The 13,432-nt window shown below is 34.3% G+C and overlaps 1 protein-coding gene across 3 annotated transcripts in view; it reads left to right on the top strand.

Annotated features, from left to right (window-relative positions):
* The window catches only part of U2SURP (U2 snRNP associated SURP domain containing), a 51,640-nt gene that overhangs the window by 22,133 nt on the left and 16,075 nt on the right, over positions 1-13,432 (top strand). For 2 of the 3 annotated variants that reach the window (XM_060099567.1, XM_060099565.1), the window contains exons 7-19: positions 1,080-1,147; positions 1,698-1,792; positions 1,876-1,911; positions 1,999-2,081; positions 3,447-3,612; positions 3,794-4,005; positions 4,944-4,987; positions 8,066-8,170; positions 9,251-9,317; positions 9,401-9,564; positions 10,896-11,058; positions 11,475-11,554; positions 12,481-12,568. In XM_060099567.1, coding sequence (XP_059955550.1) covers positions 1,080-1,147; positions 1,698-1,792; positions 1,876-1,911; positions 1,999-2,081; positions 3,447-3,612; positions 3,794-4,005; positions 4,944-4,987; positions 8,066-8,170; positions 9,251-9,317; positions 9,401-9,564; positions 10,896-11,058; positions 11,475-11,554; positions 12,481-12,568 — 1,371 coding nt within the window. The remainder of the gene's footprint in view (positions 1-1,079; positions 1,148-1,697; positions 1,793-1,875; positions 1,912-1,998; positions 2,082-3,446; positions 3,613-3,793; positions 4,006-4,943; positions 4,988-8,065; positions 8,171-9,250; positions 9,318-9,400; positions 9,565-10,895; positions 11,059-11,474; positions 11,555-12,480; positions 12,569-13,432) is intronic. The other variant, XM_060099566.1, reaches the window with a different exon arrangement.

The raw sequence follows: 13,432 nt of genomic DNA, 5'->3' as shown, positions 1-13,432 counted from the left end.
CTCTTATCAATTGTGTTGTTTTCTCCCAGTTTGTGGGTTGGCTTTGCCCTTTTTTGTTAGTGTCCTTTGAATAACAAAAGCTTTTAATTTTAGTGAAGTTTAGTTTATCAATTTTTTGTTGTTGTTGCTTTTTCTTTTGTTTCTCATGGTGTCATATCTAAGAAACTATTGCCGAATTCAGGCTCATGATGGTTCACTCCTATGTTTTTAGGTCTTATATTTAGGTCTGTGAACCATTTGAGTTAATTTTTGTATATGGTATGAGGTAGAGGTCCAACTTCATTCTTTTTTATGGGTGGATATTCAATTTCCGTACTTCCATTTGTTGAAAAGACTATTCTCCCCCATTGAATTATTTTGGCACTTTCAAAAGAGGGATTCCAAAAGCATTTTTGGAAGCCGTTTTTTTTTTTTTTTTTTTTGGCGGTACGCGGGCATCTCACTGTTGTGGCCTCTCCCGTTGCGGAGCACAGGCTCCGGATGCGCAGGCTCAGTGGCCATGGCTCACGGGCCCAGCCGCTCCGCGGCATGTGGGGTCTTCCCGGACCGGGGCACGAACCCGTGTCCCCTGCATCGGCAGGTGGACTCTCAACCACTGCGCCACCAGGGAAGCCCTGGAAGCAGTTTTAAGAGAGGAATTCCAGTGGTGTTACTGTTTGTTTCAGTAATTCATTTCCTTCTAAGGTGATTGTTTTGAAGGGTGCATATTTTTGGTAGTTGTTCACGGCAGTTATTTACATGGCAGTTCAGTTACTTTATGTTTATTAATTTTCCCTCCAGTACCCTTCCAGCAGTATTCCGGCCTAAGTGTTGTAGGCTTTGGGGCAGGGGCGGGGCAGGGGATAGAGTTGGTGGCTCCTTTAAAACTGCTCCTTGTTTTAATAATGTGTTAAATTCTCAGTTTTAGAAAATAGGAAGGAAAGTTCAGTGGTAACAGAAGCATTCTTTCTTTTTAATTTAAATAATTAGATCATAATTGGCACTAAAATAAAAGTTTATTTAAAGTGATCTGATTATCGAACCATTAGTTTTGTTTAACCTTGTTTTCTTTGAAGTATAACTTATCATATCCTTCATAGCCACTGAAGAAAGGCGAGAAAGAAAAGAAAAAAAGCAATTTGGAACTCTTCAAAGAAGAATTGAAACAGTAAGTTTTATAGTGTTGAGAATGGCTCTCGTAGGTATTTTGAGCTGATAATTATAGATGCAGGTATGAAGAATGTAGTCTACCAATTCGTTTTTACTAACTGGCTTACCATGAGGCTGTTTTAGATTATTTTGTGGGTTATGTTTGAAAATGAAATTAGCCTTTTGTCCAGCATCTAGGTTGCTTCTGTTACGTGGATGCAATTAAATTGATTTAACTAATGTCCAGAGTCCTGTTTGCAGTGGAAACAATATAGTCACTGAGAAATGAGGAGTGGTCAACCTTTAGCTAAGAAAGAACAAATTAAGTGGTTTTAATGTTGAATTTCCTTCTCACCTTAGAAGTGGGCTTTGTATTCTACTGCTTACATGATATATCAGAAGTTTGCTCATGACTTGTAGCTGAGGGACTCTTTAATCTTGGTTGTCAGTACTGGCATTACACACAAATATTTCAGGTTATTTCAAGATGATATCTGGATAAGTTCTGTTATTAAATGTGAACAAACAAATTTTGGCTCGTTATTAGTGATTATATATATTTTCAACAGAATTCAAGAAGAGCGTGATGAGAGACATAAAACAAAAGGCAGGTTAAGTCGATTTGAGCCGCCTCAGTCAGATTCTGATGGTCAGCGTCGTTCTAGTAAGTGACATTTATTTTAATGTTTGTTTTTGTGACGAACTATTCCAAAAACTAAGAACTGTTTTCTTTTCCCCCTTTTAAAGTGGATGCGCCTTCAAGAAGAAATAGATCATCTGGTGGTAATACAGTTTTTTGCTTTTTTTAATTCATAGAAATTGTCCAAACTTTGTATTTTGCAGGTTATAATTTTTTCTTCTTTGTCCTAGTTCTCGATGATTATGCACCTGGCTCACATGATGTAGGAGATCCAAGCACTACTAATTTATACCTTGGAAACATTAATCCACAGGTAATATTAGAAAAGTAAGATGAATGTTGGCTTATATGCTGTATACTTTTGTAGGAAAACTGCTTTGTCAGTCATTAAAAAAAATGAAGTCAAGAATCTGAAGTAAGCAGATTTGGTGGAACTAGATAAGTCTCTAAAATTATCTTGTGAAATTGAGCCTTAGCGGTATGGGCCGAATTTTCTTGCTATAATTCCTAAGGGCTTGTCTCCTCTTTCTTTCTTTTCTTTTCTTTTTTTTTTTTAAATACATTTATTTAGCTTTGCTCTTCTTATTATTTCTTTTAAAAGTTTTTGGCTGCGTTGGGTCTTCCTTTCTGTGTGCAGGCTTTCTCTAGTTGCAGTGAGTCGGGGCTACTCTTCGTGGTGGCGTGCGGGCTTCTTGTTGTGGTGGCTTCTCTGTTGTGGAGCACGTGCTCTAGGCATGTGGTAGTTGCAGTACCTGGGCGCTGTAGTTGTGGCGCACAGGCTTAGTTGCTCCGCGGCATGTGGGATCTTCCCACACCAGGGCTCAAACCCGTGTTCCCTGCATTGGCAGGCGGATTCTTAACCACTGTACCGCCAGGGAAGTCCCTGTCTCCTCTTGCTGTAACTGGACTATCCTCTGATTTTGAAATGTTTTGCTAGGTGCTGATTTTATTTATCAGGATATGACCAGTGGTAGAAAATATTCTTTTGAGACTGTCCCCTTCTGATGCATAGCCTACTTCCTTATGGATTTTTTTCTTTTTTCATCTTAATAATAGCAAACTAATATTTTTGCTTTGTTTTTTATTTTTTAATTCTTTCCCCTGCTTCATTCTTAATTGTTATGGGGAATGTAGTGGTTGTTTTGCATAATAAGATCTTTTAAAAAATAATATATATTTTGGACCTCATTGCATATTTACCCTTTTTTGTTTTCTCTGTTCTTGATTACACTGGCAGCTGGGTGCTGGAAAAAGAAAAAGTGACCAGATCCTTTATTTCTTTCATTGCCAACAAATATTTCCTCCTTGACTTAAGTGTGGTAATCATTGCTGCCTGAAAAAGGTTGCTAAATGCTGAACAAACCATTGCTGTAGAAAGCGTATTTTAGGTGCAGGATCTCAGAAGCAGGAAGAGTGAAGGTAAAGGTGTGCTTTTGATTTCTCCAGCCACCCAGCCTCTTCACCCGGCCACTTATGTAAAACAGGATGTTGCTGGTGTGAGAAGATTTGTGCGTGCCCCTTGAAGGCAGGATTTTACCCTTGTAGAGGTCCCAGTACTTGAATGGAAAGCTGTAGCATTGATAGGTCTCTTCTCATTTTGCAAAAACTGCTCTGTGCTGCACAGAGTTCTTTTTTCTTTCCTCTTTGCTTAACAAAAATATCTTACGCCTTTTAATAGATGAATGAAGAAATGTTGTGCCAGGAGTTTGGAAGATTTGGGCCCCTGGCCAGCGTGAAAATTATGTGGCCCAGAACTGATGAAGAAAGGGCAAGAGAGAGAAATTGTGGCTTTGTGGCCTTTATGAATAGAAGAGATGCTGAAAGAGCTTTAAAAAACTTAAATGGTAAGGAAGCCCATCTGTAGAACTCAGATATTGCTTTGGTTTTGAAAAGTATTTATAAAAACTCGAGGGGAAAAATGGACCAGAAAGGTAAAGGTTAAACATGAAAATTAATTTAAATCACAAGAGAGCCCTTATTTTCTTTTGAGAGTTACCAGGGTGACTTTTCTTTTCTTTCTTTTAGGAAAGATGATTATGTCTTTTGAAATGAAGTTAGGTTGGGGTAAAGCTGTGCCTATTCCTCCACATCCAATATACATTCCGCCTTCCATGATGGAACATACGCTTCCCCCACCTCCGTCAGGACTGCCTTTTAATGCGCAGCCTAGAGAGCGGTTAAAAAACCCCAATGCTCCCATGTTACCACCACCTAAAAACAAGGAGGATTTTGAGAAGGTAATTTAAAAAATGTACATAGGGCCGCATCTAATTTGTAAATACTAAATCTGTGGTAGTATTTCTTTTCAACAATTTATAGAAAGTGTGTGTGTAATTCTGTTTGGCAACTCTTAAAGAAAATGAAATAACTTAGATGTGTTCCCTGCCTTAGCCCATGGAAACCCTGTATTGGGATACTAGGTCATATTTTTATTTGTGGCTATCATTCCTTTTTTGACCACTTATTAAGTTTTTTTTTTTCCTTTGTCCACTGTTGTATCCAGGTTTGCTTAAGTGTAGTATCTAAATTTACTTTGTTTTGAGAAAGTGATACTTTGTATTTGGTTAAGTGCCTTTTCAGTTAGAGACTCCTAAATAGTTAAATTGTTTGGATGGCAGCTAGCTAATAACTTCGTTTTCAAGATCTAAAGTATTAGAATATTTGAGAGCATATATGGTTTTTAAAAAGTTGGCTACTCTAGTAAAAGCAAAGGGTGAATATTTTCTTTTTATTAAACATAAAACCAACTTAATTTCAAGTTATAAGAATTTGTTGGTTCTATTATGAATTAATTACACTTAAAATGACAGGGCTGGTTTTAAAGGCTTGGGAACAAAGTAGCAAACTGTATGGTCAGAGGCAAACAGTTAATGATTTCACAAATTAAAATCTTTATCTGATAATTCTCAGTGTAGTACCTATTTCAGTGCATTGATGTGCATTCTGGCAGGAATGTTCTGATTCTTTGCATTTGGTGAACGTTTACTGTTCACTGAACACATCCATTTGCATTTATGTAATTGCTTAGTGTATAATTACTTCAAATGCAGTGATTGCCTGCAAAACTTGTGATTAGATGTGTAGTATTTTCAATGCATATGTATATTTTTGCTTGTTACTTGTTAACAATACTCACATATTCTATGTTTATTATCTGATGTGACTTCATATACAGACTCTGTCGCAAGCCATAGTCAAAGTGGTTATCCCAACAGAAAGGTACATGTTTTTCTTTATTATTACTGATCTAAATATAGACAATATCCCCTTCTGAATTAAAAAAAAAATGGTGTTGAGGAAAAGGTAGTATCTTGACTGAGCAATGGTTCCTTCCCAGTACTTTTTGGGGGGGATATGTGAAATTTAACTAACTTTAGTATACTTTGCAATTTTATGTCATTATCGTTTTTGTTTTATTGTTACCAATGTAGGGTATTTTGTAGCTTTAGTAGTTAGAATGTGTTTAATAGATTTAATCTGGAGTTGTTAGTCTGATAACATTAGACTATTGGGATGGGAAAATAGGTGTTTTAAATGTATCTTAAATTTTAGATAATGTTACATTTTGACCCAATCTGTTATTTTTTTTCTTGGTTTCTGAATTGTCTGTGTTTAATATGCAAGCTTAGTTTGAGTTTTCCTTACTGAAAGCATAGCTTTATTTTTCCTAAATGATTTTAAGAAGGAATTTCTATTATTCTCGTGAACACTGACCATAACTAGAAACTTTTTTCGTGATAACAAAGGTGTTTGGAGTTCTTTTATTTTCCTTTCTTCCTTTTTTTCTTTTTCAACATAATGTTAAAGCAGAAGAATTCATGCTGTAGGTATGCTCTTGCTCAGTCAAGCTAAGCCTTTTCCCAAACACAAGAACACAACACTGGTTGAATAATAAATGAACACAAAAGAATACCAAATTCTCTTTGACATTGGCCTTGGTGAGCAACACCAGCTGAACTGTCTGCGGCAGCGGGGGACCAGGAAAACATCATGGGATGGATTGGGAAAGTATACAGTTTTTGACCAGACATTGGTACGATCGACTCCAATAAATGTGGTTTTATTATAACTGAGAGACAATTTTTGTTGTTGTTGCCCAGAATAAGATAATTACCATTTTAAAATAAAATAATGCACTTTAAATTATATCATCTTTTTGTACTACACTGTTTCATTCTGATAGAAAAGTCACCTTTTTAAAAATAAGCACATAATCCTTAAGGAAAAAAGAGTGATTGCAGTTCTTTAAGAATCTTGAATTTAAGTTAGCAACAACTAATTGTCAGATTTTGATTTTAAATAATCATGAAACATTTTAAAACTTCTTTTAAACTTTAAATTTTCTAAAAATAGATATATCAGTTACAAGCCTGTTTAAAACTATAGTGGGTTTTTTTTTTTCCACTGGTAAAGCACTCACAGGAAGGTAGTATATTGGCAACACTTAAAAAGCATATATCCAGTATTAGCTTTACATGTGGCTCAGCTTATTTCTAAACAAAATTTTGAGTATACATTTTGCTGTAAAGTCTTGACTCACCATTACAATGAATCCTTTGTTTTAAACTTGCTAAATCATTTTTCATCTACCTTTAATATGCAAGTCAAGTTGCTTTTGACTTAATTCATACAAGTTTCTGGATGTGTAGTATTTGTCCACCTAGTCATTGATTTTACATATTATGATACATAAAATTTCCCTTTAATTTGACATATACCAGTGGGAGTTTTGGGACTGAATCAATACCATATCTCCCTTCTTTTAAAACAATGTCATTAACCATATGGATGTTGAGAATACGTTCTCATTTGTATATCAAGAACTGCATATTTGCAGACCAATTAATACTTCTGTGAAAGAATTTTTAGATTTAAAATTGATACTTTTGGGTTTTTGTTTTAACAGTTTGAGGTTGAATTAATAATTTTAATATATAGTTTTCCCTCTGTTAAAGATTTATTAAACCTTCATATTTTTCTTTGACCTCTTTTAGGAGGTCAAAAAATTTCATTTTTTCACTATGTAGAGATTTTAGTGTCCACTTAAGTAGGTTTGTTTGAGAACTGAGAAAATAATTATAATCAGCATGAGATAAATTATTTTACTGTTCATGTACTCTGAAGCAGGGCTTTATAGAGCAAAAAAAATGTCTTATTCTATAACTATATATTTATTCTAGCAGTTATATGAACTTAATTTGAGCTGGGAATGCTAAAGGTGTAATTTAGTGTGTGCCTTGTACCAAGAGCCAATATCCTTTTGCTTTTCCCATTTGTTATTTGCCAACTCTATATGGTGGAGACTGGTGAAATGAGAAATCAGAAGTAGCTATCATAAGCTGAATCATTTTTGCTTGACACTGTAATCAATGTCTAAAATTGTGTTTGGAGCCTAATAAGGTATCAAATTTTAAAAATAAAGACTTTGTATAAGGCCAGTCAACAAAATGACAACTAAAAAGTTACATATGTTTATTTTTGGCTTAAATATTGGGAAGTAATTGTTATGAAAAATGGGAAGGGCATATCACCATGTCCCTTATTTTGGAATATTTTGGAAACAGGACTCCATTCGTTTAAGGCTTTGGCAATATAATTGCTTTACTGATTCAGAACACACAGGCAGAATTATACATGTCATGAACTATGTGAACTAGTTTGAAGTGTGGTCCAAAGGGATGTTGCCTCATTAAAGGTCAGATTCAGTAAAAACTCCATCTGCTATATGTGTACCAGAAAAGCACAGGAGTTGGATGGATTTTTTTATTATTATTATTAAATCAGACCTTAAACTTGTTAATAGTTGTGCATTTTTATAAATTATAGTCATGTCTATAACATTTCAATATCACTACAAAAGTGCTTGGTTTAGGAATGTTTTAAAACTGAGATAGTGTGTAAGTTTTTAGATGGTTGTGATAACATGTAAGCTTTAAGTTACTGATTTTATATATTTGCAGCTTTCCAGTTAGTTGTGATTCATAATTTAATGTTTTGCATTTGGAAAGTAAAATTAAGTGGTATTTAGAAATTGAAATCTTTATTACTGTGAAGCTGTGTTGTGGTTTCCCACCCTCCCTTCCTTTCCCCTCCCCTCCCACTCCCTTATCCCCATTGCCCCACTCCCTCTTAATGCACAAGGTATTAACATATGCTCCAGGTTACTTTCTTGGTATAAAATTCTGTATTAGTCAGCAGAATAATCTTTTTCTGCACAATTATAGTAACTTAGGTCAAGTGTAGTTTTATTTAGTGGTAGGTCTGAATCCATTTTCTTTAACTGTGTTGTTGTTGTAGGAATTTGCTCGCCCTGATACATCGAATGATAGAGTTTGTTGTACGTGAAGGGCCAATGTTTGAAGCTATGATTATGAACAGAGAGATCAACAATCCTATGTTCAGGTGTGCATTTTTTTTATTGTGGTAATAACATTTACATGTAACATACAACTTACCATTTCTATATGTACAGTTCAGTGGCATTAAGTACATTCATGTTGTTGTGCAACCGTCACCGTAACTTTTCACATTTTCCATAACTGAAACTCTGTACCCCTTAAACAGTAACTCCCCATCCCTTTGGTCCCTCAGCCCCTGGCAACCACCATTCTACTTGCTGTGAATTTGATTACCCTAGGTACCTCATCTAAGTGGAGTCATACCTTATTTGTGCTTTTGAGACTGGCTTATTTCACTTAGCTTAATGTCTTCAAGGTTCATCCTTGGTGTAGCATATGTCAGAATTTCCTTACCTTTTAAGGCTGAGTAATATTCCATTGCATGTATATACCACATTTTGTTTATCCTCAGATGTGCATTTTTAAAAATACTTTAAAATTATTTTTTGGAGTTAAAAATACTCAAAGAAAAAAGTCCTAAAAGTATGAGGTTATTTTCGTAATGGGGTGAGAAGGCAGTTTTAATAATTAGACTAGAATGTGCCTGTGTCAATTTTCCAGTGATTTCCATGGTTTGATTAATTAAATAGCTTTGTTTTTAGCATTCTCTAGGAGGAAAATATTTTTCATTGTGTTTTTCAATGAAAGAGTCTTTCATAAGCAAAATATGGTAGAATAAATGAGGTTTATAAGAAACTACTTATCTTCTTAATAGTTATATCTAACACTTCATTTGCAATTTACTTAAGTCATTTAAAAACCACTGCTTTTGAAATTATATCTTGGGAAGACCTCTCCATTGCCAGACACAGTACCTGACACAGTGTTCAATAAAACTGATTGTAAGACTCAGCAAGATGCATACATACCTTCTGAGTATTAGTGTCAGTCACAAAGGCAGTCTGGGGTTGGGGTGAGGAAGTGGGTAGATGGCAGTGGGTGAGGATTTCTTTCGGGGATCTTTGCTTTTGGTTTTATTTAGAAGTAAATAGACAAATAATGTTTCTCATTTGTTCATATTTACTTGAAGATAGTTCTCCATTAAAGAATCCAATGTTTAATTTTTTGTTTGTTTTTGTTTTAGATTCTTATTTGAAAACCAGACACCAGCCCATGTTTACTATAGGTGGAAGCTTTATTCTATTCTGCAGGCAAGTATAATCAACTACTTTGTTTAATTTTGACTCTGAGGTATTATTAGATCTTTCTAATAACATTCTGGACACTTAACTAGGGAGATTCTCCAACTAAGTGGCGGACGGAAGATTTTCGTATGTTCAAAAATGGATCTTTTTGGAGGCCACCACCGTTAAATCCATATCTGCATGGGATGTCAGAAGAGCAGGAAACAGAAGCTTTTGTAGAGGAGCCTAGTAAAAAGGGAGCACTTAAGGAAGAGTAAGATTTTTACCTTTCTTGTTTTATATTCAGAAAAGTTGCTTTAATGGTCACTTCAATTGATGGTCTTAATAAGATGTGTTAACCCTAAAATAAAATGGTTTTTAAAATTGGTGATTGTTTAAAATAGTAACATCTCTTAACATATGCATTGTAATTTAAAAAATCTTGGCAAGTATTATAAGTGTGTGTCCTACTCAACTTGACCTCTTCCTACTGACAAAAATTATTGATGATCTCTTAAGTGATGGTACGCTAGCAGTGGAATACTTTATATTCTTATAGAAATTATTTCATGGCCCTTAGAACTCTTGCCTCTTTGAATGCAACGTAAAGAGGTAAAGTTATTTTATGGCTTAGTGAAGTCAAATGGGTGACTGCAAAGCTGCCCATGAAGTGCCGTGTGCGGCCACCATAGAAACATGTTATTATTAGTGCTCAGTCAGCACTGCTTCAGGGCAGTTAACCTGGTTTAAGAAGCAAAAACAAATTAAACTATTGAAATGTTTAGAGGAAATTCTGTATACCTGAAGGGGAAAAAAAGGCCAAAATAATTTTTAGCTTATAGGATTATATACTTCCTGTCAATAAATCTTAATGCTAGTTGCATTGATGCATTGTTTGTGAGAGCATTGCTGATAGAGAACTATAGCATTTGAGAGTATATTTGCTTCTGAAGATGTTATGTTCATCATTACTTTTGCCCAGGGATCTGCATACTCAGCCCATAGGCTAAATCTGGCTACCTCCTGTTTTTGTAAATAAAGTTTTATTTGAACACAGCCATACCCATCCCTTTACATGTAGTCTGTGGTTGCTTTGGTGTTATAGCAGCAAAGCCGAGTAACTGTGACAGAGACTGTATGACTTTCAAAGCCTAAAATATTCACTCTGTGATCCTTTACAGAAAAAGTTTTGTCAACCCTTGCTTTATAGCCTGTCCTAATCCTATGCAGAAGTGCTAAAGTAACAAACTTCCTTCAAAGGAGAGTGAAGACCATGAAGGTTCTTCTTCAGTGTAATAGGATAATAGGAGTGGGACATTCACGAAGACTCTTGAAAAAATGCCTATAATTTAAAATTTACTTAACTTGTAAACTAAAAGTCACTAAAATAATTTATTAGTTCCCAGGATAGTTTTCTTCCCCGTATAAATTCTTTAAAAAAATGTAACATATTTGGAATACGTAACACAAATCAGACTTAACACAATTTAGTCTTCAGAGTTTTATCTGAGTGGGTTTTAAAGAAATTAACTTGCAAACAGAAACTATAATGGCATTTGATATTTGTATTTATAAATACTTATAAGTTAAAAAATTCGTATTCAGACAGAGGGACAAATTAGAAGAAATTCTGCGGGGGTTAACTCCAAGGAAAAATGATATTGGAGATGCAATGGTTTTCTGTCTTAATAATGCTGAAGCTGCTGAAGAAATAGTGGATTGCATTACCGAGTCATTGTCCATCTTAAAGACACCCCTTCCCAAAAAGGTATGGGAATAATTTCTCCTAATGGAACATTTAGTTAAGTAAAGGAGAGGTAAAAGTTGACTTCTGTTTGAATTGAAATTGGTTTCCTTTTTGAATGAAGAAGTTGACTGAAGAAATCTTTCTCGTACAGTTTCATTTTCCTTCTGCCTGGGAAACTTATCTTAGTTACTAACACACAAATTATCAGCAGATTGAAATGTAAATGAGTTACAACTTTTATCCATGCCAGAGTCATGGTTGTGGTGATACCTAATTTCTTAAAACTCTTCTCATTAGTTAGGATTATTAAATTATGGCTAAACATTGCCCTTATGCTGTTGATTCAAAACATTTCAATATGGAAATTTTTTTAGATAACGTTTTTTGCTGTTGGTTTTTATTTTTAATCCATTTTATGCTATCTTTTGGTATTCTAGATTGCCAGATTATATTTGGTTTCTGATGTTTTGTACAACTCTTCAGCCAAAGTTGCCAATGCTTCCTATTATAGAAAATTGTAAGTATAGTGATGTAAGTTGACATGCCTGAACTAAAATATTTAAGGGTAAGGAGCTCAGAACAGAGGATAGTTTTGATAATACCCTCAATAATAAGAAATAATTGGAATTTCTTCATAGTTTGTTGAATATTCTAAAAATTGGATTGTATTCATTGAAGTAAACCACTTTAAGCTAAATTATTATAATCTTTTGAAAGTTTTTCTATCAGTTTCTTGATTAACTATCAATAAAAGAACAAATAAGAGTTAAAAATCACTTTATTCCTATTGTGTATTTAGCCACTTGTGTAATAAATAAGCTGAAACACTAGAAATAGTGGCCAACAAAGGAAGAAAACAAAGGAGCATTAACTATTTATAGACTCAGTGTTCTCTGATCATCATTGTAATTGGTTGTAGTTCATTGTTAATGTTTTCCTAGGCAATAGGAAATTATGTTGCTGTATATTGATATACAACTCTTCCTCAGTTCCCCACATTTCTTTTTTGGTGTTTATTTTATGAATTAGGGAAGCTTTTCTTTAGGAACTGGCTCTGAAAGGAAATTTGGAGGTTTGGGCCCTAATCTTAGCTCTGCTATTTCTTCTTTTGCCTTGGACAGGTCACTTACCTTTTCTATTTCCTATTTTATAAAACAAAGAGGTTGGACTAGATGGCTCAAGGTATCCTAGATGTAAAAGTTCCTTGTTAATTAAGGGAACTAGTTCTTAAGGCTCTTCGTGTGATTTTGCAGAAGAAAAATTCAGAATAATAGGAGTTAAAGTTTTAGAGTTTAAACACCTAATTCTTATTTTTAAAGATTTACTTGATTAATTTATTTATAAAATTAAAAGTCCAGAGTGGTTTTCGTTGGCTAGCATGTTGAAGTAGATAAGGATTTTTAAACACATTCTATTGTAAAAAGCATATTATTTGAATTTCAGTTTTGAAACAAAGTTGTGTCAGATATTTTCAGACCTCAATGCTACCTATCGTACAATTCAAGGCCATTTACAGTCTGAAAACTTTAAGGTACGTTTATTGTTTGGGTATTTTTGCCCTAGTGTTTTAAATGGGAAGTGGGCGCCGGGAAGCACATTGGAGGGCTAAAAGAGTATGTTAATTAAGTAAGTGTAAGACATAACTTAGATGTTTCAGAAATTATTGTTTTAAAATTTACTGCCATTTTACTTTCAGTATCAAAAAAAGCCTGAAATTTTAAAATACGTCTAGTGTTCTGTTGGGTGTCTGTTTTAGTTTTAAGGATTTTATTTAAACATTTTAAATATTGGTCTTTTCACAGAAAACACTCAGAAGATGACTTGCTTTGTAGTGGCATATATCATTTGGCTGGATTAGGAATATAGTTATTCATGTTGAAAGTATATTCAGTTATTAATTTTTTATTAACACGCAAGCTGTAGACCAATGTTAAGGAAAGCCAAACAGAATACCTTACTTATAGTTGAAAAAATAGATACACTTTCATGGGAAGAATACTCATTAAGGAAATTTTTAGCTTGGGAAGATGCCCAATGACCCCACCATTTAGGGGATTCAGACAAACAACTCCATTAAAATTTTTTTTGACCTTAAATTTTGACCATAAGACAGAGATTATAGAAAAGTTTAAGGAGGGGACAGAGAGAATTGTTAGCCAGAATCAGGAAGTACTTCATCAGACCATAAAGGAATTCAGATCAAAATGTGGGCTACCTTGATATCCAGCTTTCATAAGTTTCTAAGCTAGTGTTTCCCAGAATGTGTACCTCATGTGTACCACCAGTGGTATGGGACCTTGATCTTAGGTGACTGAGACCAAACAGTTACTGTTTCTTTTTTATTACATTTATTCTTAGTTTCTTTCCTCTTTTAATGGGGAGGTAATATTGATTT

This window comes from Mesoplodon densirostris, chromosome 5, assembly GCF_025265405.1.
Source record: "Mesoplodon densirostris isolate mMesDen1 chromosome 5, mMesDen1 primary haplotype, whole genome shotgun sequence".
Lineage (NCBI taxonomy): Eukaryota > Metazoa > Chordata > Mammalia > Artiodactyla > Ziphiidae > Mesoplodon > Mesoplodon densirostris.
Note: the sequence above shows the minus strand (reverse complement) of the source record. Positions and strands in the feature narration are given on the sequence as shown.